Source organism: Rhinolophus ferrumequinum, chromosome 10 (assembly GCF_004115265.2).
Source record: "Rhinolophus ferrumequinum isolate MPI-CBG mRhiFer1 chromosome 10, mRhiFer1_v1.p, whole genome shotgun sequence".
NCBI classification, from domain to species: Eukaryota; Metazoa; Chordata; class Mammalia; order Chiroptera; family Rhinolophidae; genus Rhinolophus; species Rhinolophus ferrumequinum.
Genome location: NC_046293.1, coordinates 73294688 through 73321526, shown reverse-complemented (window position 1 = coordinate 73321526; position 26839 = coordinate 73294688). Strand labels below are relative to the sequence as shown.

The 26839-nt window shown below is 37.6% G+C and overlaps 1 protein-coding gene across 1 annotated transcript in view; it reads left to right on the top strand.

The window, feature by feature from the left end:
• Window positions 1-5164, top strand: part of PAWR (pro-apoptotic WT1 regulator) — a 99499-nt gene extending 94335 nt beyond the window's left edge. The window contains exon 7 of the mRNA XM_033118158.1: window positions 1599-5164. Within this exon, the coding sequence (XP_032974049.1) occupies window positions 1599-1685 (87 nt within the window). The 3' untranslated portion in view covers window positions 1686-5164. The remainder of the gene's footprint in view (window positions 1-1598) is intronic.
• Window positions 5165-26839: the final 21675 nt, after the last annotated feature.

Below are 26839 nucleotides of genomic sequence, written 5' to 3'. Positions count from 1 at the left end.
TAATGCTAGATCATACGTAGGGAATGGTGATAAGAAATTCCATAGTTTTGCTTTTTAGAAGACTTTAGATAAGATAGAGGAAAGAAGTGTTTGCTTCAGGGAAAAAAGGACCAGATTCCTAATCCAATCGTAACTCTAACAATGACAAAAGAGAAAACAGAGAGGTTTCATTATGTGTAGAATAATAAAGCTCTAAGCCATTAACTACAGGTTATAGATGAGGACACTAAAACTCAGAGTTTAAGTTTCTTAAGGTAATATGTAGTAATCGCACAGTAATCAGCTGGGCCAGCATTTGATCTCAGGTATTCAAGAAACCTAATTGTAAACAAGCTCTTCCATTCTTGTAGGCTGCCTTTGATCTTGGTTCAAAACCCAGGCGTTCTCTGTTGGTTCTGGACTATGGTATAATATTATCTGCAAATAGTTTTGATGTTGATGGTGTATTAACACTGCCTTAGGTACTGTGTGCATTAAAGGGAATAATAAAACACCTGTGCTTACAGAGTTTATAATCTAGTAATGAAAGGTGAATGCATTTTATCATTTAATTCTAAATCTTAGGTAGGTCTCAGTTGTAGCCATTTTAGGAATCTTGTATCTTTATTGTTGTTTTCAACAGATTAATTTTTCAGCATCATTTAGTTTGTGAGTAAATGCAGATGCTGTTTTTGTACATTTTAAAATCATTTACCTAATTATCCAGACAGAATACTACATTTATCAGAATACTGCTATCCAATAGCACACATGCTCCAAATTTTAGTATTTTGAATTTCAAGGATACGTCTATAAATGTCTGCTTTTCCAACCATCAGTAAATAGTCTGCCTTGAAATAATGTTTCTTCTAACTAAAACTTAGAGTGGATTGTCTTTGTATTTACCAAATGGTTATTATATATATGGCACTAGGATTAATATAGTGGCTTTCAAGGGTTTTTTTTAAGCTCTAAAACCTTTCCCTCAAACAAAATGTCATAGAGAAGACTAATATATAAATTGAACTAGATCAGCTCTATATGCCCCGGATTGTTTTTTCCATATGCCTCGGTTCTATCACTTCCTCATATGCGCACCTCACAACATGCACACTTAAAAAAAATCACACAAGGTGGTAGGAGTACTTTTAGAACTTATACTTGGATTTTTTTTGATGCCTAATTTGACACACGGGTGCAGTTCCAGGCCCTGAACCTCATATTGCCCGCATATGTATTTTGTTTAGCCCTAATTTTGGGTAGAGGGGGATTTGTTTTTAAATGAAAACTCAAGTTATTTATATATTGGAAGATACACAATTAAAGAATTAAAGAATTCTGATTTTTATGTCTTCTCTTGAAAAACTGAAAGATCTGGCCAGAGTTGGCTCATATTTTGGTAACAGTGAGAAGAAGAGCTGGTTAGCGGATGCTCCCTTTAGGTGGGACATATTCCATCTAAAGTTGTTTTCAGAATTTGCCCTCATTTCCAAATTAATTGCTTATATGAATTGTCTTTGATCTTTGAATGTGTATTTTTGAAGTGTTTTTAACCACCTTCAGAATATTTTGAAGTATTTTAAAAACTCACATATTACTTTCCTTTTTGTTTCCTTAAGGACCTAGATGACATAGAAGATGAAAATGAACAACTAAAGCAGGAGAATAAAACTCTTTTGAAAGTTGTTGGGCAGCTAACAAGGTAGAAGATTCAAGGCTCAGTGTGGGAAAAAATATTTTAAAACTACTGATTGAATGTTATGGCTAATGTTAGGACAATATTCCTATGCTGCAATACATTAAGTATGTATATTTATTTCTAGTAAACAGTGGATGTTTATTTTCAAAATACTTCATTTTCATTATTAGTTTCAAAAAAGTATCTACCTGTTATTTCACAAATAAGTAACATCCTTCAGTTATTAAAATGATAGGTTATGCCTCTTGGTTTTTGTGTGGTATTCAAATAATATATGGTTTAAAGTCACAACCATTTGAATATATTTTATCTATGGTAGTGCATTTTCTCCCTAAAGGAATATACATAGTCTTTGTTTACATGAATTCAAATACTTTGGGGAGTTACCTGCAAATGCCTTGTTACTGATGTGTGTAACCTTTTATGTGTTGATGATTTACTCATAAAGATCTTTGTCTACTGTCATTTGTTCTTTGAACTTATTCTAAGCAATTTAGAGTAATATAGAGTTACACTATTTTGTATAACAGTCATCTTTAAAAAGGAAAGCTATTATAAAAAGTCACTTAATATCATGTACTAGTTGGCTAAATATAAAATTTAAGAGAATACTTGAATTGTGCTATAGTAAATTAAAATGTACTATTTTGTATTTGAATATTGAAAAAAATTTAAAATCACTTTAACTTCTGAAAAACACACAATTATAATTTTAATGTAAAATTTCTTACATAGGTACTACCTTTTCTATTAGTCCAAGGTTTATAAGTGAACATGGGATATGTAAAAAGTTGTTTATTCATCAAGCCTGGAGAGTGTGTACAATTTCAGTGTATAAGAAAAAAATCCATATTTAATTATATGCATTAAAATCAAAACCAAGTTATTTATCCACACTTATAAAATCAAAACCAAGATATTTATCCACACTTAAAACATTTATACTTACATTACAAAAGAGTACATAAACAGAAATAGTACTTAAATACATTGTTTAATTTCTAACTTGGAGAATAACACTGACATAGTTGTCTCATATCAGAGAATTCTTGCCTGCCCTACCTCAAATTTATGGGATTTTTCTTCCTAACAGTGGATTTTTAAAAAACAGAAGTATTTTGAAGAATTATAAAATTTTCTGTTACACTATTTTTTGTTATATTTTCATGTTGAGTAAGTAAAGCCCCTCCTTTAAAATATATTAAGAAATGTTGGCCTGATAGTTGACTCTCAAACAGTGTACTGATACCTTTTTATCCAGCTAACACACAGACGTGGCTTGAACATACATAGCCATTTTGAGCGCCCCCCTGATTCTTCTTCCTCCAATTGCCAAGCCCCTCCATTATTCACTATTAGAAAAATAGGGAAGGTGAGACAGTTGGAAAAAATGTAGAGTGAATGATAAAATTCTGATGTTGGAAACGGAAACTCTGTGCAATTACCAGGTTCCCCCTATCCCCAACCCCTTTCCATTTCAGAAGTTTCAACCTTGGCTGATTATCAGAATCACCTGGGTTGCTTAAAAAGAATTTCCTAGTGTAGTTTCTAGGTAGTTTTAGGTTGAGACCCTGGACAGAATTTCTAAAGCTCACCATCTGATGATACTGATCTTAACCTGGGTTTGGAAACAGCTGCCGTTGCCTTTTTCCTTCTATACATTCCATTGGAGACTCTGGAATTAACATAATTTTAGCTACCAGCATTTCCCCCCTTTTAGTTTATTTAATCACCTGGTCCCGGGGGAAGTTTTTGCGTGTGTGTGTTGTGTGTGTGTGTGTGTGAGTGTGTGTAATTTTGTTTTATCAAAAAGTTCAATGTTAGATTACCAAACTTGATATATTTGCAGAATTTCTGCATAAGGGCATCCTTTTCAGAGAATAGTACTGAGCCTGGGAACAGTGATTGATCTACTACCCACAGGTCAAAAGTGGTTTGCCAGGCTCAGTCACCGCCTTTGGCTGTGAGTTACTCATCTCCCTCCCTTTAATTACCCTTAGGTGTGTGGCAGAAATATCGGTATTGTTTAGTTTCCCATCTACACTTTGGATGTTGTGAAAATTCTGTCAGTATCCAGCCTTAAAAATATATTAGTGTATTGGTTTTCACTAAAAGAAGTATTTTGAATTTTCTGTTTAACCATATGTAATTAAAAGAATATTCCACTTCCCATTTTAAAATTATTCCAGTTATTAATACTTCCCAAGACTGAGCTGTTTTAAACTTTTTCCTTCAGTTTATCAGGCACATTGCCAACAATGATCTTGTACATAATGGTACCGAGGGCAAGGACTGCCTGACGACTTAGGCAAGCTTTCACATGCAGTTCTTCCATCCTTAAATACATATTTATGTCACACATAGATTTTTACACTGAATCTTAAAAATTAAGTAGGATCTGTTACAATCTCTTTAAAATTTAGAAAAAGCATTGAGATTTTCAAAAGGTAAATACATGTGCACTACCCTTGGAAAACTTGGCTATTGTCAATAAAATGATAGTATTTGTGAGATTCTTAGTCCTGTTCAGAAATAATATTGCTTATATTTCCTGGGAATTTGTGGCATAATAAAGCATATCCAAAGTTCTAATGTGTTTATATTATTTTCAAAACAAAAAGGTTATTAACTTTAAAATGAACATGACTTGACCCCCTGATTTCGGACATGCATTAACTTGTGAATTACTGAAGTAATCTATATTTGATTTCTCCTGCATCGTTACTTTATTGCACTACAGTTACCTTTAAAGAGGAAAAGGAAGGCTTTAGGGTTTTATGTCTAAGGGAATTGACTAAATATATTGTAGTAGATTAGCACTATCACACTTGCTCAAGTAGTTTAAAACAGAAAATTAAGTATGGGGCAGCAGATACATGAAGCAATGTATTTTGTTTAAATAACTTTTTAATTGTGGTGGAAGCAACGTATTCTTGTGGTAAAAAATCTACCTCAGTTACACGTTTTATGTTTTCTGGATTTTTATAATTAGAAATTAAAATGCAAGATTTTGTGTCCACTAATACTTTGTTGAATATAATACAAGTCAATATATTAGATATATTCCAACACCGTAAGACAAAATAGGAAAGACCTTGGGTTTGATAATTGATGTTGTGTCCTAGGCAATACTCACATGTCCAGTGATAGTCAGCTTTCATCTTTTCTGCTTTATGATCTTGAATCAGTGCCTCGTAAGTTCCATGCAATGTTGGCACTTAATAACCTTTGTTAATACTGTGTTAGATTCAGGCATATATTTTTGTCTTGTAATGTAAGAACCCAAATACATCATCTTTTCATTGGGGGAAGATGTGTTAAGTGAAAATCAACCAGCATTCAGGAATGTGAACTTTAAAATAACATGTTAGAGTCAGTGCTATACATTCTGTTATTATATGTCAACTATTCCTAATATGTAACAGTAAACTTCTTTTGTATTGGAACTATGCTTGCTCTCAATAAAGGACATCCCATTAACTAGCATTCTAGTTTATATTGTCTTAGACCCCGTGACACTTTCCTTGTTCCATTAAACTGAAAGCATAATACTAATAGACAATGAACATTTTGCTCATCAGGTGCCTCAGCAAAGGCAGTTCCCCCCATGTTGATAAGTTTCTCAGTGATGCATAGAAGTTGTTTCATTTTCAGTGTAAAGACTTGAACCATTCATTACCCAAGAAATCTTGAGCCCATATTTTTTCATTTTACTTAGCTAGAATCTCATAGCAAAGTCATATTCCCATCTCCGAAATAATTATGTGTGAGTACGTGAGAGGAATATTGATGAGGGGGTTTACATTAAATTTTTGTATCCTTTCCGCAAGTATTTAATAGTCACCTGAGTATACATTTACAGATGTTACAGAAGTTGGGGTGAAAAAAAAAAAGACAGACCAGCCTTTCCGACTGGCGGTGTACAGTCTGTAGTGTGAATCAATAGCACAAAGTGGAATCAACCCTAAGTATCATTACCTGGTCTAATCTGAATAGTTCATTCAAAAGTATTTTTTGGTATTAATTGTTCAATCATTGTCTTTTAGGTCTAGTTAGTTCATAGGTATTTTATTTGCTGCGGTATTTACTGAATAGTGGAATGCATAATTAGATAATTATGCATTATGAAAAGAACATTTTAAAGGAATTTATAGCAGTAATGAAATAAAAAGAATTCAATGCATGTCATATACACCAAACTGTTGATGGTATTCTAGTGTGATTTTTTAAGTTAGTTTTTCTTTCTATACTGTTGATTAGTGGTTTGTTTTAGGTATTTAAGTCTAATGCACTGTTCACATATGGGCAGTCACTTTGATAATAATAGAACGATCACTTGATGGACATTTATTGTGTGCCTGTTTTGTTTCCCCCCCCTCTGGATACCTAATATATGTATAGATTTTTGGTAAAATTGTTTCTTGAAAGATTTGGCTATGCTATTCAGGATTTTTGTTATAATTATGTTTTTCTTCTAAATTTGAGTATCAGGTAGCTGCTGCTACCAGCAAAGATTATATGAAAGCTAAAATTTAATGTTGAAAAATCAGCTAATTCAGATAATCCAAATATTTGTAGACAATGTAGATAATTTATTGATCACATTAGTATTGTGTAGACAGCTTTCATAATTCCCATTGCATAAGTTTTCATTGTGGAGTAGTCAGCTTGATTCACTTTTAATATGCTTTGCGTGTAAAGTCAGACCCAATAAAAATGTAGATTTTCATTTATTTTTTTAACACTGGTTAATTTCCTTCTTGTACTATCAGTAAAACCCAGACCATGAGTTTTAACTTTTGAAGTTAAAGGATATTGCTAATATTCTAATTAATTTATGTGCCTCTTACTGAAACAGTATGTACTACTTTAAAAATCTTTAGTATAGTATTGTAGAAAGAATAATGTTTTAAAAAATAAATGTAGTGTTGGTAAGATCTGAATACATTAATGGTGAGGCTTCTTGAATAAGTGAGAAGTGTACGCATGTTCAACCCGACTGAAAATTTTAATTGTCTCTGTTTTAAAACTACATAAGTAATATCTTAATTCAAAATTATAACTGTTATCAACTAAATCTAATGGTGTTCAAAGAATTTCAGTTCCTTCGTGGTTTGAAAAAGATAAGTAGGGGTCTAGGAATGTAAAAATCCAGCCTTTGTTTTTTTAGTAAATGGTTTACATAACCTTTTGCTAACGTGTCATTCTTTATCCACCTGCACAAGCTAATCAGTCTTCTTTACTTCTAGAACTCTAAATTAATCTTTTCAGTAATGTCATACATGTCTAACAAGTGAACAAGCATCCTTCAGTCAGACTGTTTAGATAATGTCTCAAGTCCCTATATAAGGACATACTTCATTATTGGAACAAGCATATTGAAAAAATTTGCAAGATCTCCTAGTCTTAATTGGAACTGGTGCCATTTATCTTAGTCTTCATCAAATCTCTCTTTTTTTTCTTACACTAGATTCACTCTTTGTGCCCACAATTCTATCAGTGGCTGTAAATACCGACATATTTTCTTAATCTCAGGCCTCTAGCTTCTCTTTTCACCTCTGCAAGAGGTTACATTTTATTCCTGGTCAGCTTCTTGGAAAGAATTTATGTAATGCTGGGCCTTCATGTTAAAGAGATAAAGAGATATAATATCTTTTACACTCCAGTTATTTTATTTTGATGTTTAACCAGGTAAGGTGAAAAAAAGGGAAGCTAGAAAGCAAAACTTCCTCTTAATGCTGGAACAAATACACAATTTTACTCTCACTTTCGAAAAACTTCTGTGACTGAATAAAGATGCTTTTAATAAAGGAAAAAGCTCTCTAATTGGTGTCAGATAGTTAAGCAATATGAAAAAATTAAGATGAGCCAATTAGGAAAGGTAGATTGGACTTCAACTTTGTATATGTGAAAGACAAAATAAAAGCTTTGACTATGTTTTTCACATTAAAGTGTGCAAAATTATTCTGTATAAATGAGTCTTAATCCATATATGACCAGTTGCCATCCCTGTTTAGATATTCACAATCTTTATGTTACAGACTTATTCAGAGAAGTTTTAGCATTCCTTTAAAATGTGAACTATTAACTGTGGTTAAACAAAGGTTGATGATGTCATCAGTGGGCATTGTAGTTTTATGGACGCAAATTAAGAAAAATTAATAGAAAGGTGTCTGGTTTCTTTTATTACTTGTGTAGTACAAAAGTATAAACAAAGCTATCAGTCAAAGGCATAGGAAAATCGCATTTGAAGAACTTGCAAATCACTTTTGGTAACTACATTCGATATGGTGTTAGAAAAGTTGGAAAATTGTTAGCCTTCCATCGCAGATTGAAAGTTTCATGTAAGGATGACTCAGGACAATGAAGGACATCACTAATTTAAAGTAAAATTATGCCAGTAAGATCATACTATTATTTGCTATTTAAAGTAAATCAGTGATAATTGTAATGGGATGAATAAAGGGACACTTCCAAAATGCCAGTTGATGGATCATAGGAAGCCTAAAAGTGCCACTTGTTTCTTCTAACGCTTTTAAGATCTGTGTACCTTAAGAGGTACAGCTAAGCATAGAGACTCAGTTAACAATTTGAGCATAACTTTAACCCTAATTTAGTGTAGCATAAAAATGTTTCCATAATTAGTAAATTCAACAGTCGTATATGCCAGGCATTGTGTTAAGTGCCTTAAATATTGTTTTTATTTGATTCTTTGAAACTCATACAAGTTACAGATTGGGAAGCATAATTTGCCCAAGCTCACAAAGCAATGCTTTGACAAATTCACTTTTATGATATAATCATTGTCCTATTAAATATTTTCCAGTGGCTCTCAAAGTGTGGTCCATGCGCTAGTAGATTTGGCTTTCCTTAGAAACCTGTTAGAAATATAAATTCTTGGGCCCCACCCAACACCTGAATGAGGTGAGGCCCTGCAATCCATGTTTTAACAAGTCCTTCAAGTGATTGTGATGCAGGTCTAAGCTTGCAAATTTGCATTATTCATTTCTATTTTTAAGCGAAGATCTTGGTCTTTCTTTTTGGACATTGTATAAATAACATGACATGAACTTGTAAAAAAAAAAAAGTGATCTTTTCATTGTTGCTTACACTGCAAAAAGATTGTATCGGGAAAAGCCTCAGCATGGATATTGGCAGTTTGACATAAACCCATTAGTTTAGTATTATCTCTGGAACTGAAATGGATTCTTAAGTCCCAGACACTGGAATGCAATCTTTGTTTTTCTGTTAAGGTCGAGTCGATCTCTGTTGCCTGAAGGTTTTTGGTAACATGCATTCTTGTGAAATTTTAAAACTTTATTGAAACAAATAAATGTTTCATCAGAGTTATAGTTTTGTTTTTGTTGTTTTTTTGCACGTATGGACATTGTGAGGTGGCCCACTGGGAGACTGAATCTTTAAAGTATACTCTCTGAACTTAGAAAAATCAGTAACATTTTTCAGCTAATCGATCAGTAAGAAATCCACAATGTTGCATCCCAATGAGTAAAGAAAAGAATTAAAATCTATTTTTATCAATTTGGATCATTTTTTTCTTACATGATGACATAGTTAAGTAAGCTACTTAAAACAAACTGTAGAGTAGTTTCAGATTAATGAATTATTGTGAAGTTAGTTTAGGGTACTTGAATAACCCACAACCAGTTTCCACTGTTAATGTCTTAATATTAGTATGGTGCATTTGTCATAATTAGTGAACCAGTATTCATAATTATTATTTACTGAAGTCCATACTTGATTCAGATTTCCTCAGTTTTTCCCTGTTCTCCTTTCTTTGTTCTGAGATCCAACCATGTTACATTCAGTAGTCGTTTTCTAACGCTCCTCTTCATTGTGAGTTTCTTAGACTTGATTTGTTTTTGATGACCATGACAGTTTTGAGGATTACTAGTCAGGAATCTTTTGCTTCTTACTATGGACATTTTCAGATATACAAAAAAGTAGACAAAGTAATTACCTGTATCTTGCCAATCTTATTTTAGCCCTCAGTTTTTCTTTTTTGCTGGGGTATTTTGTTTTTCTTTTATTTATTTTGCTGGGATGTTAAAGTTAATTTTCAATCATTCAATCATTTAATCTGTAAATGCTTGAGTATGTATCTCTAATAGATAAGGACTTAAACAATAACCACAATATTGTCATACCTAACACATGGAATGCTAATTTCTTAATGTTAATCTATTTAGTTCGGGTTCTCCTGAGAGGCAAGCCTGCAAGAAATTTATGGGGGGAAAACACCTGTGAGGAAAAAATGGGGCCGAAGCTAGGGGAAGTTGGGAGACCTCAGTACAGGTCTGACTGATGTGAAGTAGGGAGGGAAGGGTGGCGGGGGAGCAGGAAGTCTTCATCCACAGAGCATTTGGAGGAACGTTTTCGCAAGGCCTCAAGGCATAGGTGCCTTCCCAGAGTAGGGCCACATCTTGCAGGAATGGGCTTGCCTTTGTATTCCTGCTCTGCTCTTGTGTTGGCTGGGCACAGCCAGTAGGCAGCAGAGCCTCAGGTGAACACCCGTGGTGGTGCGTTCAGACCACAACAGCTGCAACTGGCAGTTAAATGACTGGAGGAGCCTGAAGATGCCGGTTTTCATGGCTGCCACATCATCGAAGCGTTTGTATTCACATTTCCCTGGCTACCTCAAAAATGTCCTTTTACCGTTAGTATAAATAAAGAGCGAAATGAGAGCCATCCATTGCATTTGCTTAATATAGCTCAGTCTTTTTTTAACCTATAAAATCAGATTCCTAATTTTTATGCCATTTTCCAAATTGAAGAAATTAGATTATTTGCTCTGTGGAATTTTCTACATTTGCATTAGACTGATTGCATGTACCCCTCTATTTTCTGTAAATTGTTAATCTGATGTAGAGGCTTTATTAGATTCAGTGTTTCATAGGTGGCCTGTACTTCCAACCAATTGAATCACATCAGGAGGTGCACAAGGCCTGGTCGTCTCACTTTTAATGTTAAGATTGATTAACAGATTAAGATGTTGTTTGCTTAATTACTCTATTTTAAAGTTCCCCATCAACATTTTATGTAATGGTTTTAGCAAACATTGATAATTATTGCCCAGATCCAATATATCATTAGGTATTGCAAAGTGATGGTTTTCTATTTCTGTCATTCTAGTTACATTAGTTGGAATTCTTTAAAGAGAAACTTTACTTGGTTTCCGTAAATTATAGGAAAGATAAGATCACATTGATTCTTTTTATTTTCCAGTTTTACAGTAATGGGCCAGAACCCAAGCAACCTCAGAAGCTGTTTTGTTTTAATGTATTTAATTTGTTTTAATCCATTGAAGTCCTTATTTGTTTATGTCCAAATTTTCCCAGGTTTGGCCAGTGGGTGCCCCTTTCAGATTGGCTCCTGTGTCCTTTCGGTCATCAGTAGCTTCCTTGTTTTCTGGCATAAGGTGTTCCAGTCTCATCTTGTACGAGTACATTTTGTTTTCAGGACCTGGAATCAAAAGCTAGTTAAGCTACCTTTATTCGTAGAAAATGAAAGCCGTGCCAACCATCTAAATTATCAGATGCTGTAGAAACCAGAGGGCATTTATGGAGCTCTTCTTAACTAAAAGTTATAAGGACATTGAAACATTTTCCAACTTGTATTTTTACTGGAAAATTTTAAGACACTGACAGAAATCGGCGTGTTTCTTAGCCACTTCTCATTTTTCTTATTCATTTTCTGTGCAAATGGTACGCAGAGCTTTAATATATTTTGAATTTTTTTTGAAAATTTAAATCTATTCATGCCTGTTTAGAACCTTCGGGAGATTGTAAGTCAAGATTTTTTTTATTTTTTTGAGTAGTTAAATCAATTTAGTGTTCAAATTAGAATGCAATCACATAAGTGTAAAAGTATAGGGATAACTCATTGAGTTGGATGTGAAAAGACATCAGCTTATCTCGTAATACGTTAATTAAGCTAAATTCATAATAAAAATGTGATGCCCAAATTATGGTCCCTGCCTCTGCCCCCCATTAAAATCTGACCCAAACTCAGTGTGGGTTTTATTTTAATAGAGACTTCCATCTCCGGTCACATCTGAAAGAGGGTCTGTGCAGAGGTGCCAGCGATTGGTAAGTTTCCGCAGCGGGTTCTAAGGCAATCCTGAGGGAGTCCCAGACTCCTCGCGGTCCTGGATGTGAGGAGAAATGTTGCGTGATGGCTGGTGGCAAGTTGTGAAGTACCGTGTGACTGAGCCACCAGCAGTTCTTGCAGTGGTTAGGATAAAGCCCAGTTGCTGGCAGCCATCACGTATGGGACCACCTGACAATATTGGCAAAAACCCTTTACTGCCAATCCTTCCATCCAGAAAGAGACTCCATTCTATTATTCCAGATTGTGGAAACCAGCTTGAGCCTAGAATTCTTACATTTTGTACCTTGTGTTGGTTCACCAGTATTACTATATACGACTCTGTGCAAGGCTGTCTTGTAGGTACTACAGACATAGCCAGGACACACAAATCCTGGCCTACACCATTTTATTCTTTGTTGCCTGATAAAAGAGTAGACAGAGGGTTGAGGAGCGGTAGCTTCTTGGGCTGTCCTTTGGATCTTTCAAAAAGATGAGAATTGAAATTCACTTGTCTTTTGACAGATAGTAGCCTGAATACATATCATGGACTATAGTTAGTGTTATAAATCACACTGATAGGTCTGATGTTTGGAAAAAGACAGATTTATTCCCCAGGTCTTGAGAAATTGGGAATGATTGGAGATTTAGAGCATAAATTCCTATTTTCATTAATTTGTTACATGAATTTTATTTTTGTCCCAAATGTGTCATTAATGTCCAGCCAGTGCTAGTAAGTCCTCAATGGGGTAGTCAGCCTGCACATTTTCTAGTTCATTCAAATCATCTGAAGCATTTGTGATTATTCACAGTTTCTATGCTTAATTTTGTAATGGATTTCCAAATATCTGTATTCCTATACGTCATAAAACTCCCAAAGTCAACCACGGTTAAATAAAACAATTTCTTCCGGTGTTTTTCTTTCCTTCAGAGCTCTGCAATTGAGGTGGAACTAAGTACAGTGTGCTGTACAAGCTTTTCATATCTAGTTACTTGAGAAACACTTCCCCTATGGTGAAATCATTGTCCATTTACTTTTTTCTTTTTTTGAAATTGAGTGGTCAGTCTATCCTTTTCCTGTGATTCTTGTCTAAAGACATGTTTTGCTTGGGAAGAACATATGTGGGGGAGTTAGATCCAATTTTGAGGATTTACCCCTTATAAACTTAGAGTAGCATTTCGCCTTTTATACTTAGATTTTTAAAAACTCTAAATGAAGACAAATTGGTAAGAGTTATTTCCCCTTCCCAGGATACTGGAAAAGGTTCTCTCTCTTGGTCTAAAAATGGCTGTATACAATCTTCCTGACTAACTTTTAAAAAGCTGACTGTGTGGATGGGGAAATAAGACTAAGAGGGATGTTTTATTGACTTTGAGATCATATGGCGATATAAATGGAATCAGATCTCTTGCTAGTACCTGCCAGTTGAGAAGTTTGGCCACTACTAAGATTAGTCTGCAACAGGTCTCTTCAGAGGGAAGGTTAGAGATTACAAAATACCTTAAAATCATAGACACAGGAAGTTGTCAAAATTTTCTAATTGGAGGGAGAGTAGAAATTAACTTTTATCCTTGCATCTTAGAATATGCTTTCAATTCAGTGTTACAAACAGGCAGTTGTTTGGGTTTGTTTGTTTTGAATTCGTATAAGCGTTTATTTGAGCTAAACTAATGGGGAGCAAGATGTCAAATGCTCTCAGTTGGACGCAGAGTTTCTTTAAGGGTGATAGCCCCTCTACTCCTGCATCAGAATCACCCCGAGTCCATAGGAATACCCGAATGAGTCAGACTGTAATGTACATAGGCAGAGGAAGGAAAGATGAATTCCTTAAAGGAATCGGGAGAGACTCTTCAGGACCTAGCATATTTAAGGCAAGCTTTGAAGGAACTAGGGAGGGAGGGTTGGTATCAGTCATAGCCAAGACTACTTCGAAAAATATATTCAACATCTGATGAACCATGACATTACACCTGAGGGCTTCTAGGTTTTTCATACACACACCACCTAATGAAGTGGTGGCTTCCAAGCTTGGACCCACTTGAATTCAGATCCAGGCCATACCACTGTAGGCTGTGTTACCTTGGACAAGTTGCTTTATAATTTCCTCATCTGCAACAAGGACAAACTAGTGCCTAACTTGGTTGGGTTATTGTGGAGAATAAATGAGATACTGCATGTAAAATGTATGACACAGTGCCTGTTTATACCTATGATGGGAGAAGAATTAAAACGAAGCACGTTTTATAGAGATCTGTGCCAGTGAAGAAGTTGAGAATTTATAATGGTTGTCTTTCTGAAATTTGGGAAAAAAAAAAAGGTTATCAGGAAGCTCTGGATAAGTAATAAAACTCATCTGGTCTTACACTTCTGTTTTTCTAGGGCGGCTGTCTGTCTGTCCTTAGAAGTCCACTTGAAGCATGTCAGAACTGTGTCCTAAAGAAGAATGCAGGATGTGTTGATAGAAATGTAATGCAATCTCCATAGCCCCTGCTAAATTGCGGTTACTCAAGAAACAATAAAGTTTTGGGTAAAGGAAAACATCTTTTAGAAAGAAAGAGATTCTTGAGTTAGTTTGCTTGAGAAGAAAATATTTCCCAGTTAGGTCTCTCTTCCCCTCAAATCCCCAGGCTCAACCTGGGCCTGTTTTCCTACCAAGAAATGTCCCTGCCCGAACTCCTGAACAAATATATTCCAGGGCAGTATCATTAGCCAAGGTGATACGGGAACTAAACAAACAGGATGAATCAGCTAGAATTCATGAAGCTTGGCCACAGGTCAATTTCTTTCTCCAGTTGTCCATCTGTTTTTCCAGGGTACCTGATTCCTGGTAACTGGTATGTCCTGATAGCAGAGAACAGGAAGCACATCAAAGCAAGAAGTTGTTTGTCTACTGACCTGCTCCTGTGTAACAAGCAGTTTTTGTTGTTTGGGATACTAGAAGGCAGTGAAACAGGATGGGCATAGTAGGTGCCCGTACTAGGGATGATTTTCTATTACTGTGGCAGGACGCCACAGGGGTACTTGAAAGGGCTAGAACAAAACATCTTTCCTCCTGAATTGCGCAAGGGTGAAAGTAATGTTTGTCTTATGACCTAGAAAAAGAACCTTAACTAGAATGTGGATCTTTTACTTGTCCGATTACATGAACTAATTGAAATCATACCCACAAATTCCTTTTGTTGTGTTTTCTCCAACATTACATTGGATCTTCATACTTGTCCATTCTTAGACCTTACATATCAATGAGTATCACTCTAGTAGGAGGATACTCTGCTCAGCTTAAACATGGGTGATTTACTTGTCATTATAAGACATTGGTAGCATGTAAGAAATAGTGTAACCTCTATTAAGTTCAGAGTAGTAGCAACTTTTTCCCCATGAGTGAGATTGATGAGAAAACTTCAACGAAGCAGTTTCTTTTTAACTAAAACTATCTGGGACTTGAGTTTAAATTGTTGGGTTACGGACTTCAGTTTAAATTGGCAGGGTTACCAAAGGTAACATGGATTTAAAGCAGAGAGATGGATTTTCTTAATATCTAAAAGATGGACAAGTAAGCCACTAAACAGAAAAAAAGATTACGAGGGTACTGTACTTTTAAAATATATTCCCCATTTTTCAAATATTTAGTGTACAAAGGAAAAAGCTATTTCTGAAATAGTGAAAGGCTGCTGTCTCTAGAAATAACACTAGGACATCCCTTTTCTCTCATTTGCACCCTTTCTGATGGCTACTTCAGGACAGCATTGCTTGAGGGAAGCTTTTCCAGTACCGTCAGCGAATGGTGCAGAATAATTGCCATTTGGTGTCTGAGTGCATTTTCTTTTGAAAGCCCTTGGGAGGTTTTCAAATACCTGTTAAATAAGCGAATATACGAATGAATTAATGAGTGAAGGAGAGACATTGGTTGTTACTTTGGCCTGACTGACTCTTATTTATTACAAGTTTTGTGACCTTTAGCATGTGACTGTACCCATGGCTCTGTTTCCTTGTCTATAAAGTGGAGTGAGTAACACCTACCACGTAAAATACTTAATAAAAGCTTATTAAATATCAGAATTAATCACTAAATCCAGTTCAGATATACTGAGTCAAATTTTCTGGGGTCTGGGAATTGGCCTTTTTGCAAAATCTGGTGAGTCTTATGCATACCCCAAATTGAAAAACCACTATTTAAACTCTGCTACATATTGGGCAGCGCATTATAGTACATGCCCAAGGTGATAATAAAATGAATCAGACTGTCGTTAGTATGTTTACCTATAAAGGTAGACATAATGTGAACGAGCACAGAGGAAACATTTATTCCCTGAAAGAACTGGTGGAACTTCTTAAGGCTCCACCATTGGTAAGGATTAAGCAAGAGTTTTAAAAATGCCTCGTTCATCATATGTTACAGGGTAAATGCCAAACTATTGGTATTTCCACATGGGCTTTGTCCACCCACTCCGTACATTTCTTTCTAATCTATAAGGACTGTTCATATTTCTATAGATCTTCTCTAGCCAATTTATACATTTCTTTGGGTGACTACACTACCTTTTCTGAAAGATTTTTCTGACTTTTTACTGTTTTGTTCCGGTGACAGAGTTCCAGCAGGTATGGTTTTCTTTTTGTTTCTGTAAACCAGGTTATGCATTTTCTCATTTCCAGTTTTTGTGACTGAAAAAAATTTTCATGAAAGTGAAAGTTTATTACAACCTAACATTGTACCCTGCTGTATATCCTGAGACTCATTAGATGATTTAAGAAAATTCACTTTTCTAAACTGTAGAAAAGAAATCCATTTAGTTAACTCTAATTGAGTCAGGTTTTTCTTGTGGATTACTCAGATTCTTTGCTCTGCATTTACAGCTTTTCTTTTCTCCGTTTCTTTGCTTGTTAGGCATGAATAGAGAAAGAGAAAGAAGCAGGTCTGGTAAAAAGAATTAGCATGGGAACCGAAAGAAACTGTGGGCTAAAGTACGGCTCAGCATAGAGAATTCTGTTGATATTAGACAGGGTGTTACAGGTCCTATCTTGTTAGCAGAGGTGTAACCTGATGATCTCAGCATGGTTAGGGCATTGATCAGAGATTTTGACCTTTCTTCCTGCCACTAACTTACTATGTAACTTGTGCAAACCAATCAGTCTACTCATGTAATAGGGAAAATGCCTACATAATTTTGGATTCATGGTCTAAAGCAGGAGTGTCCAAACTGTGGCCCGCGGGCCAACTGCGGCCCCGCGATCCGTTTTTTATTTGGCCCGCAGCAAATTCCAAAAATATATTTAGTTTACTTAAATAAACCAGGTGAGGCAGTACGTACTTCACCTCGAGTGAGTGGCCCGGCTGTTTGTGTATTTTACCGCATGTGGCCCTTGGTGAAAAATGTTGAAAAAAGTTTGGACACCCCTGGTCTAAAGGGATCGCAGTAAAAGGAATTTAAAGAATGCACTATATGTGAACACAGTATTCTAGATACTAAATAAGAAACCTCAAAAAAAAAAAAGTACCTAGTCACTTAAGATACTACATGAGATAGAACTGGAAATGGGCTTTTCTCTCTCTTTTCAGAATCTGTATACCAGTAGCATTATTAGGTACTATATAAAATATTTTAGAATTAATGATTTTATATCGCTTATAAAATTTAAAGAGTCTTTTTAATGCCCATTTAACAGTGTGTAAAACTGGCCTAGAATTTAAGGGACTTGCCTCAGGTTAACTAGCAAAAAAATGCTGAAATGAGGGCTAAAATAGTTTTTCTGATTTTATGTTCACCAAATGACACGCTCTAAGCAGTGAACATTTTTGATCTATTTCTAGAAGTCTGATGTGTCTATAGTCTGCTATCATGTTATCATCTGTTTACTTTTTGTTTTTAAGGCAGATGATAATATTGTTAAAGCAAAACCCAAAATTTGGGACTAAGCAGGGATCTTCTGAATCATAAGGAGGAATTCTTCATATGTTTGTAGCATAACAGATCCCCATTTCCTGGCATAAAGGAGACAAAAACTTAAATTTTAAGCTAAATTTAAATTCAGGAAAAGTAGAACACTGATCAGATGTGTATTCACCACCTGCCGTGACCTTGGATATGTCATTTGCCCTTCCTGAGCCTCTCCTTCCTAATCTACAAAATGGTTATAATACTATCTCTTTCTATATCATGCAGGTGCTTTTGAGGATCAGAACTATTGGGGAAGTTTGTAACATGAGCTATAACAGTATTAGTGGCTTACCACTAATATGAAACCATACATAGCAATTATAGTATTAGTTGTATTGTTAGCAAAAGAAATTGACTTCATCCTTTAGAGGTAAGTCTTGACTTTAAAAGAAGGTTAAAAAAAAAAAGTTCTAAAATCCTGTGGTTTAAAAGAATCAAAAAGCTATTGGTTGTCAGAATCAAAAGGGAGGTTTTTAATTTAGCTTCTAAATCACCAAAATACACGTATAGAGCAGAAATCTTATGTTCACAGATTTCACAACATACAGAAAGAATAGGGGAGGCAGGGGGGAGAAAGGCTTTAGTGCAAAACTGGGTACCAGAAAAGCAAATACTCTCCTGAATTCTACTCTATTACTTAAAGTCCCTGAGCATGCCAAGTCTAACTGTATAATAGGTGTCAGTAATTGTTGAATGAATGAAGGAAGGAACGATGAGTAAACGCAAATGCGTCTGCTTCTCCGTTGGCTGTTTTTCCAGTTGGAAGATCTGATCTTTTATCATTTGAATTCCACAAGAAACATCTTAACCAAGTCACGTCTTTGGGCCAATCTGTTTCCAAGCTTGTTTGTGTTTTTCACATTCTTTTTTTGACCTGCAGTATTATTCTGTGACCTCTTTCATGAATTCCAGTAGGTCATTCAGTTGGGACCCAAGGAAGTCAGTAAATTAAACTTGATTTGGAAAGGAATACATAGGGTGGGTGGCTTGGATTGGAATCAAATTAGGTCTGGTTAATCTTATTTTGGTTTAATCTATGTGGGAAAGAATAGAAATAGAGGAAAAACAAATAAACAAAAAGTAGGGGGAAACTATTCTTGTATAATGATAAGCAGTTTCTGTAAGAAATCGTTCTGAGGGCCAAAACCTAAATTATTTTTATTAGAAGTCTGGGGACAAGACTCAGTGGACAGATTCACTTCTCCAGGCATCATAATTGCTGTTTACTTCTCTAGTTTTCCCAAGGCAGAATCTTTAGGCTTTGAAAATGTGGATGCTTCATAGATAAGTCATGTTACTTAATATAGTTCATGCTTTTTCATCTTCTCCAGGGATCTGGAAATGGATAAACCCAAGTTTGGGGAAACCTCAGTCACGAGGGACACACAAACAGTTGTGGACACGCGGTGTATAGTCAAATCATGCAGACTCAGTCTTGAGTTGCTTATGTAGACCTAAGGAGATAAATGTTGAGAAAGAGCCCTAAGTTCCTGCACTAATACTTTCTGTAAGCTGATTGTTTTCCCCTTCAGTTATTTCCAACTTGCAACGCACTGGCCCACTGAAGACTTAATCTTGGTGCTCAGAGTTCAGGAAATCCCCTCTCTGAACTGGCTGAGAGCATTTGAATAAAATGGGGAATTTCTTTAAAGCTACCTGGAAAGTGGGAAGTCAGGAAGGAGTATGTGAACCCATCAGAGGGAGAGCCCTTTAGTTTGGAGTTCTGTCTGGGGCCTGGAAAGTCCTGTATGGGATTGTTCCTTAAAGAGAATTTCACTTGATTGCCTAGTAAGTTCTTAACAAAGGAGAGAATCAAGACTTACCATTCCGGAGTTTCTGGAATGTGATGATATTTGAGTTTCTCCTCCCACAGAAGTATTTTGCTCATTTGATAGAGCAAATTAAGTTTTCATTTAGAAAAGGGGAAGAGTCATATTACTTCTAATTTCCCATATTTGACCTGTCGACTAAAGGTATGAATTAAGGTACTGAAACATGGAGAGATAATAGGGAATTTTTTCAGATCTTGCTACAGGGTTCTAAATACCCTGTCTTCCACTTAGTCTCCCCTGATATTGGTGAAGCCTTCACTTATCTGAACAGAGGGGAATAGAATGGTGTTTCATCTGTCTAAAGCAGATGACTAGGCCAAATGATTTATACAGTTCTTTTCAGCACTCAGATTAATGATTCCAAAGCAGCAAATGAATTTTGCCTTCGGTTTATTTTCCGGGAGCTAATCTAGTTTGCGGCAATCTTCTAAAAGTATAGAAAACTTTTGGCTGCTTCAGCAATCCTTAAGTATTGTAAAAGTTATTTTGTCACATAATATTTTCTACGTATAAAATTATACATATATAGATACAATTATACACACACACAAACACACATATATAATATATGTTATACACTATAGGTATAGGTTTGAAAAATAAGAAAATGAAGATCCAGGCCCACAGGCCAGCTCAAGAAATAATATATTGTTTTTGTTTTTTTTTACTGGTGTTACAAAGGTCTTAATAGTGAGTGCTGTTCGAACAGAAAGGATGTCATCATTTCATTTTCTGTTTTAGGAAAAAAACAGATGGTTACCATTTCATTTGTTCAGCTGTGATTCTCAGATGACTGGCTTTTTTGTGTTCTTGGAAATGATATCTTAAAAATGTAAATTTACTGCCTCAGGCACTATTAATAATGTTTCACTTAATTGTTGCTACAAGGAAAATGGCTAGATTGAATAAGCCACGTCCCAATAAATGATCCTTTTAAAGTGTCTGTAAAACTAGGGACACATACAGATACCTTAAATCTTTTTTGAAACGAGTTGTATGTATAAATATGCATTTTTTTTGGGTTTTTTTTTTTGTTTTAAATGGTTTGAAAGTGCTCTCTCAACTTGTTAAAGTATACAAGTTTGGACATAAAGTTACATATCTAGAATAATCACAACCACTAATCATATCAGGAAGAACATTAAACATTTCCCCATATCTATGGGTGATAGAATTCTCTTACCTCTTTCTACTGTTATCTTTTCTAAATTTTATTAAGCATATTTGTTCTTATAATGGAAAAGTCTCTTATTTTTATGAAAAATAAATTGATTGTCCCTGCAGTTTCCATAATGTCCAAGAGCTTATTCCAACTGATTTCTAGTGTGCTTCTGCCACCTTGTGATTTCTGAAACCCATTACATGATCCACGAAGGCAGAAAAGTAACTTAGGAAGGTTGTTATTCCTTTGGAGATAAATTTTCATAGTGTAGGAGGAGGGTGAGAGGGAGACACATTTCGAATACATGGAAGATATGTGTGTGTATGTGAGAGAGGGAAGAGAGAGAAATCTTTCTAAAGGTTTGGAGATGATTTACTAGATTACATCAGTATTAAAATTACATTTTATCTCTTGTCCCTGCCACCCGGTAAAGGGGAAAAGTCTTGACTTTTCCTTGGTTTCAGTGTCGATAACAATAAGCGCCTGAAGTAAGATTTTAAAACATATTTTGATAAGTTTCTATCCTTGCCTGATCTTTAAATATGTTCTTTTCTGCATAAAAACCTCAAGCAGACACTTGTGCCTAGAAAACTGTAGGTGGCTTGTTAAATGTGCTTCTTGAAATTAAATTGCCTGCTGTGTTTACGTGGACTGTTTTTCTCTTTCCACATTATCATTCCAGACAACATTCCATTTGTTCAGTGCCTCGAACTGTGGCTATGGTCTGCTGCCCTGGAGTTATGCTGCGCTCTGGAAAGGGGAGCCTCTTACCTGGAACTTTGGCCTTCCTGCTTGAGCGTAAACAAGCTTCATTTGATGACTTGTCTGAGGGGCTCCCCTCCGATCTTTCTTTTTAGGAGTGAATTTAAATCTATTTGAGTTTTGAAATGGTACTTAAGGAGCCATGGATGACAGTGGAATCGGCTTTCCTAGCTTGCTGAAATAACTGACAGCACCAGGCCTGTGAGGCATACCTGCTTGCACTTTGGTCATGCTTGCATTGAATTCACACTGTGACTTGAACTCCAGTTTCAGTCCCAGGGGGCTTGGATGGTACGTTTGTTGAGCACCCACTTGAGGGCAGGCCTCGTGCAAGGCTTTTGGTACACAGGTAGTCCTATTTAGAACCCCCTCAGAAAGAACTGTGAGATAGGCATTTTCTTCCTCTGTGTCACGTTTGAGGAAGCAGACCAGAGATTAAATGGCTTACCCAAGGTCACAGAGCTTGGAAACGGCAGAGTGAATATTGGAAAATATTGGAACTCAAGTGTTTCTGACTCCGTTCCATACTCTGTAAAGAATATGCTATCTTCCCATTGCAAAGGGCGAAGAGCTTTAGGGTCATGTGGTCTGAAAAGGGCAACCAAGCCTAGAGGAGCCGGATAGAAAGTCTGGACAACGAGGAGGAGGAGGCGGGCTTGCAGGGAGGCGCTGGCAGCTCGGCAGCCTCACACCCCGTCCTCCGAAACCACCTCTTGCTTCCTGGCGGAGCCCACTGTTGTTAGGGCTGGCAGAGCATTACAGGGAGGTTGGAGGCACTTCCCAGGCCCTTCCAATTCTCCCTATTTGGTCAGCTCTGACTTGCATGGGTACAATAACCTCCTCACTAATCTCCTGGCCCCTATTCTCGCTCCACCTCCAGTCCTTGCTTCTCACTGCATTTGGAAGAGCCTTTCTGAGAACAAATCAGATCTTGTTGCTCCTGAGTGTTAACTCGTTCAAGGGCTGCCTGCTATAATTAGGGTGAAGGCCAGATTCTGGAGCGTGGCATGGCTTGTGCGCGCCTTCCGTTCCCCGGCCTCACTGTGCCTGTCCCCTGCCCTTCAGCTCAGCGGGCTCCGTGCTGTTCCTCGGTGGTAGCGTGTGTGCTGGCCGCTCTGCGCTGGGCACGCTCTGATCCTTCCGCCGCCTGCGCCCCTCTTCCTCCTACTCATAGTTCATGGTCTCTGCTTAAAAGTCACTTCCTTCAGAAAGTTCTTCCGAACCCTTTCCCCAGCTCCACTCCACGTGTGTCAGACAGCACTCTGTTCTACAGCGTCACTTGTCGCACTCTTATAATCACCTCATTTTATTGAGATACAATTCACATAGCATGAAACTCACCACTTTAAAGTGTCCAGTGCAGGGCTTTTGAGAACGTTCACAAGGTTAGGCAGCCATCTGCCCTATACAATTTCAGAATATTTTTTCACCCCAGAAAGAAAGCACAGACCACTGATACAGCCCCTTCCCCCCACCCCATCCACTAACAACTACTAAGCTAATTCCTCCCTCTGGATTTCCCTGTTCTAGGCGCGTCATGTAACCGGAAGCATTCAATATGTATCCTTTTGTGTCTGGCTTCTTTAACCAAACATAATGTTTCCAAGGCTTATCCAGGTTGTAGCACGTATCAATACTTCACTCCTTTTTATTACTGAATAAGATTCCATTGTGTGTATGTGCCCCGTTTTGTTTATCCATTCATCCGTTGATGGACAGTTGGGTTGTGTCTTGTTTTGGGCTCTCGTGAGTAATGCTTCTGTGAACATTTGTGTGCAAGGTTTTGTATGATCATATGTTTTCAGTTCTCTTGGATATGTACCTACTAGGAGTGGCATTGCTGGGTCTTAGTGGTAACTATTTCCCACAGCAGCTATACCATTTTACATTCCATCTACAATGTATGACGGTTTTGATTTTTTCACATCCTTCTCAACACTTGTTACTGTCTGACTTTTTTTTTTTTTATGATAGCCATCCTAGCAGGTGTGAAGTTATAATTGTCTTGTAACTGGTTTGTTTCCCTCATGACACTAAACTCTCTGAAAACACAGGCAATGCTAGATCTTGTTTATTACTGTACTCCAGTGCCATACACATTGAGTGGATGCTAGATTAATATCCGCAAAATGGGTGAGAAGACCTAAATCTTTGCTGTTTGCTGTGCTTCTGTAAATCCAGGAAATCCAGGGGCTGGAATGTGAAACAATGTCTGCTGCCAGTCCACACACTACCCACCAGAGTGCCACAGGATTTTAATAACCACACTAAGCAGAGGGCTCCATGGCTTTAATTGTCTTACCTGAGCAGTTCCTGCATGGAGAACGGCACGAGTTCTCATTTAACCAGCTCAGAATGGGGAAGGCTCGACTCAGCTCTGCTGGCATTTTAATCTGTGATTCCGGGGAGTCTTTCTTTTCCAAGCACATTTTCTCAGGGCATGTGAACGCCGCCTAATGAGAAAGCCATTCATTCTGAGTGAAAGTAGAGAAGGAAAAAGCAAAACAAAAGTTCTTTTACTGGAAACAGATGAGCCACATCGATTATACATTCAGAATAATACAGATTGAAGCCAAGTTGTCATGTTCTGAACCAACTCTGTTTAGCCAAGTTACAGCTGGGATCTGTCTCATCTACTGTTTATCCTTTCCGAGCTATCTGTTTTTATTTGTCCCAGTGTGCCAAAATCTTGGACTTGTAAAGGTGAGCTGGAAGCAAAGAGGTGCTTGTGTCTTGATTTCTTGGGGGCACAATCCTGTCAAGGCGGTGCCTATAAAAGAAAGGGGCATGACGCCTTCTTGGTAATGTTCCCGGGATTGTGAGGAGGTGGGTGAGGGCCACACGTGCCATCTGCAAAACTCTCGTATCCAACCCCACCCTTTGTCAACATTCCACCTCGTCAGGTTTTGCTCAGTCAGGAGTCGTCTCCCATAGCATTTTCTCTGCCTTTGTTTTTCTGTACTTTTTTCTCCCTCCGCCTGCCGTGAAACACAATGTTGGCCTAACCCTCGGAGCTTTCTGTTGAAAGTAATCTTTAAACCTTGGGACTAAGTTTCAGCTCCATCTTCTCCTCAGTAAATGTGGATTTGCTGAGTTACAAATGCCCACCTGACTAATCTCTATAAACTTTTTCCTCCATTTTATCTTTCCCCTCAAAAACATAGTCTGTTCTCATGATCCTTTGAGGGGAGCGGATAGGAAAGGAGAAGAGAAACCTTTGGGAAAGTCTTAACATAAATAGTATTAACCTTGTGTAAAGAGTGTTGATGTTCTTCTATAGCAGTGAAAAATACAAAAGAGAGAGAAAAAGAACACAGCAATCTTTGTCCAAATATGGCCCACTTGAACTCTGGACGGTATTTCAGCACCGTAGGAAAATTCCGGAGATCTCTCTGGCTGCAGATGTTTCCCTCACCTTATCTGCCTCTGCTGATAAACTGAGGATGAGCTCGGTATCAGCAGGTGTCACCTGTTTGAAGGACAATACCCGTGTTGGGGCAGCAGTGTCCAGGCCCATGTTCTATCCTTTACCCCATTTCTTTAATGCTTCCTGATTTATAATTTCACCCAGGTCTTTAGTCAGTAGGTTCGTTTGCATGACTTCTTAAACTGCTAATCTCAGAGAAGTCACATACTAGCCTGCCCCCGTGTAAAAGTGCAAGGTCTATGTCTGGGGGGCATTAGCTGAACTCACAGGAAGGGGAATTCTGCCAAAAAAGCCCAAAGCCTCTAGTAACTTTGCTTTCTTTGGCAAACTACGGAGGACTGGTTTACTGGGCCCCAGTTGACACTCTGAGTGCCTGTGGCGAGAGAAACATGTGGCTCTTGGGTCCCCGTGTTTGCATACATGACTAACCTACTGATAGCTTTTGACCAGTTGGGCAACCCCGCTTTGGAGCAAGCCAAACATTTCTCACGTGAGTATGGAAACAAAACAGAATCTTGTACAAATACGCAGAGCTGGCTTATTTAACTCTTCATTTCTGTCAAAAGTTTCTTGTGCTCTTGAGGATAGTATCTGAGAGAAATTCCGAAACACAGGGAGAAATTCAGAAGGACAGACATGCACGTTTAAACTCTGGATTCTGAACTGTGCTGCAAAACCGGGCAAGATTGTGACTGATATACTAGAAACTGGCCCAGTCGATTCATGCTGCGCTTTGATGTGCACCTGGACGTCTCCACCCTGGGTGTGTTTATTTACAATGATAATTGAAGGAAAGATTCTGAAACATCCTGTCACAGAATGTGCGGGTGGGCCCGCCTGAACGCGGAAGCCGGAGGAAACCAGGTTACGTGATTAGTGGTGACACTGCCCCCTAGTGGCGTGTCTGAGGCTTGAGTGAATAAACTGCAGGTGTATCCCAGTTTTCCCGCAAATTTACCCAAATAAACTCCCAGATTGAGTGGGAAAGAGAAAAGGAGGACGGGGAGGAGAGGGAGAGAATTCTTGCCAATGTAGCTCATCTCAGAGGGTCTGAGGAGCTGGTGACTGGGCTTCTGAGATCCCATTAGGGCCTTAGTGAAAACATTTTTTCCTCAGGATTCCAGCAAGTGATACTAGCTCAAAATCTTTATTGGATTTGTACCAGGGCTCTGGGTTCCTTCCCAGCCTCCAAAGCTCTGTACCAGCTTCCCCGGGCCCACATTCCATATCCAGGTAAGTCACCAACCTTGCTGAGCGGTAGAACCACCTGCTGCCAGCTGCTGGTGTGGACCCAATTCCTGTCCCAGCACCCTCTACCCTGTCTGTGTTCCTTTTAGGCCTCGCTGTTATCTTCCCAAATACTCTCGCTGCTCTTTGCACTTTACTTCCTGCTGCCTTCCCACATAAGAAATCTTGGCCTAATTCCTCAGGTGCCTGTGGGGGAGAATGTTTAGAAAGCTGCCTCAGCCCTTAGGGAATGGCAGGAATGCTGAGAATTCCAGGCGGTACTTTGCAGACCTCAGGGTAAGAAGGTTTGGGCCCAGAGGGAGGGAGAGGGGCCTTCAAAACACCTTAGATCACAATTACCTCAGACTGTGGAACAGGCAGGGGGAAATGAGAGTCTCATCTGGGGGTCCTTCCCTGTCTGCTGACCTAGGAACAGAGGCCTCTGGGAAAGTTGGTGGTTGTGTAGCAAACTATAGATATGCAAAATGTGAGTTATTTGCTGTAATATTTTAGTTGTGTTCAACATCATTGGCAAACAAGGTGAGGCAACTTTGTAGCTATCAGTCCTTTCAGGGTTGAGTTGTAGGGTACTGTTCCTGGGTTTGCTACATCCTGGAACTTCTGGAGTCTTACTTCATTCCAGGAATAGAGGGTAAAATGGCGAGAATTTGACTCAGTACTATCATCAGTCTCTCTGGATCTCAACATTA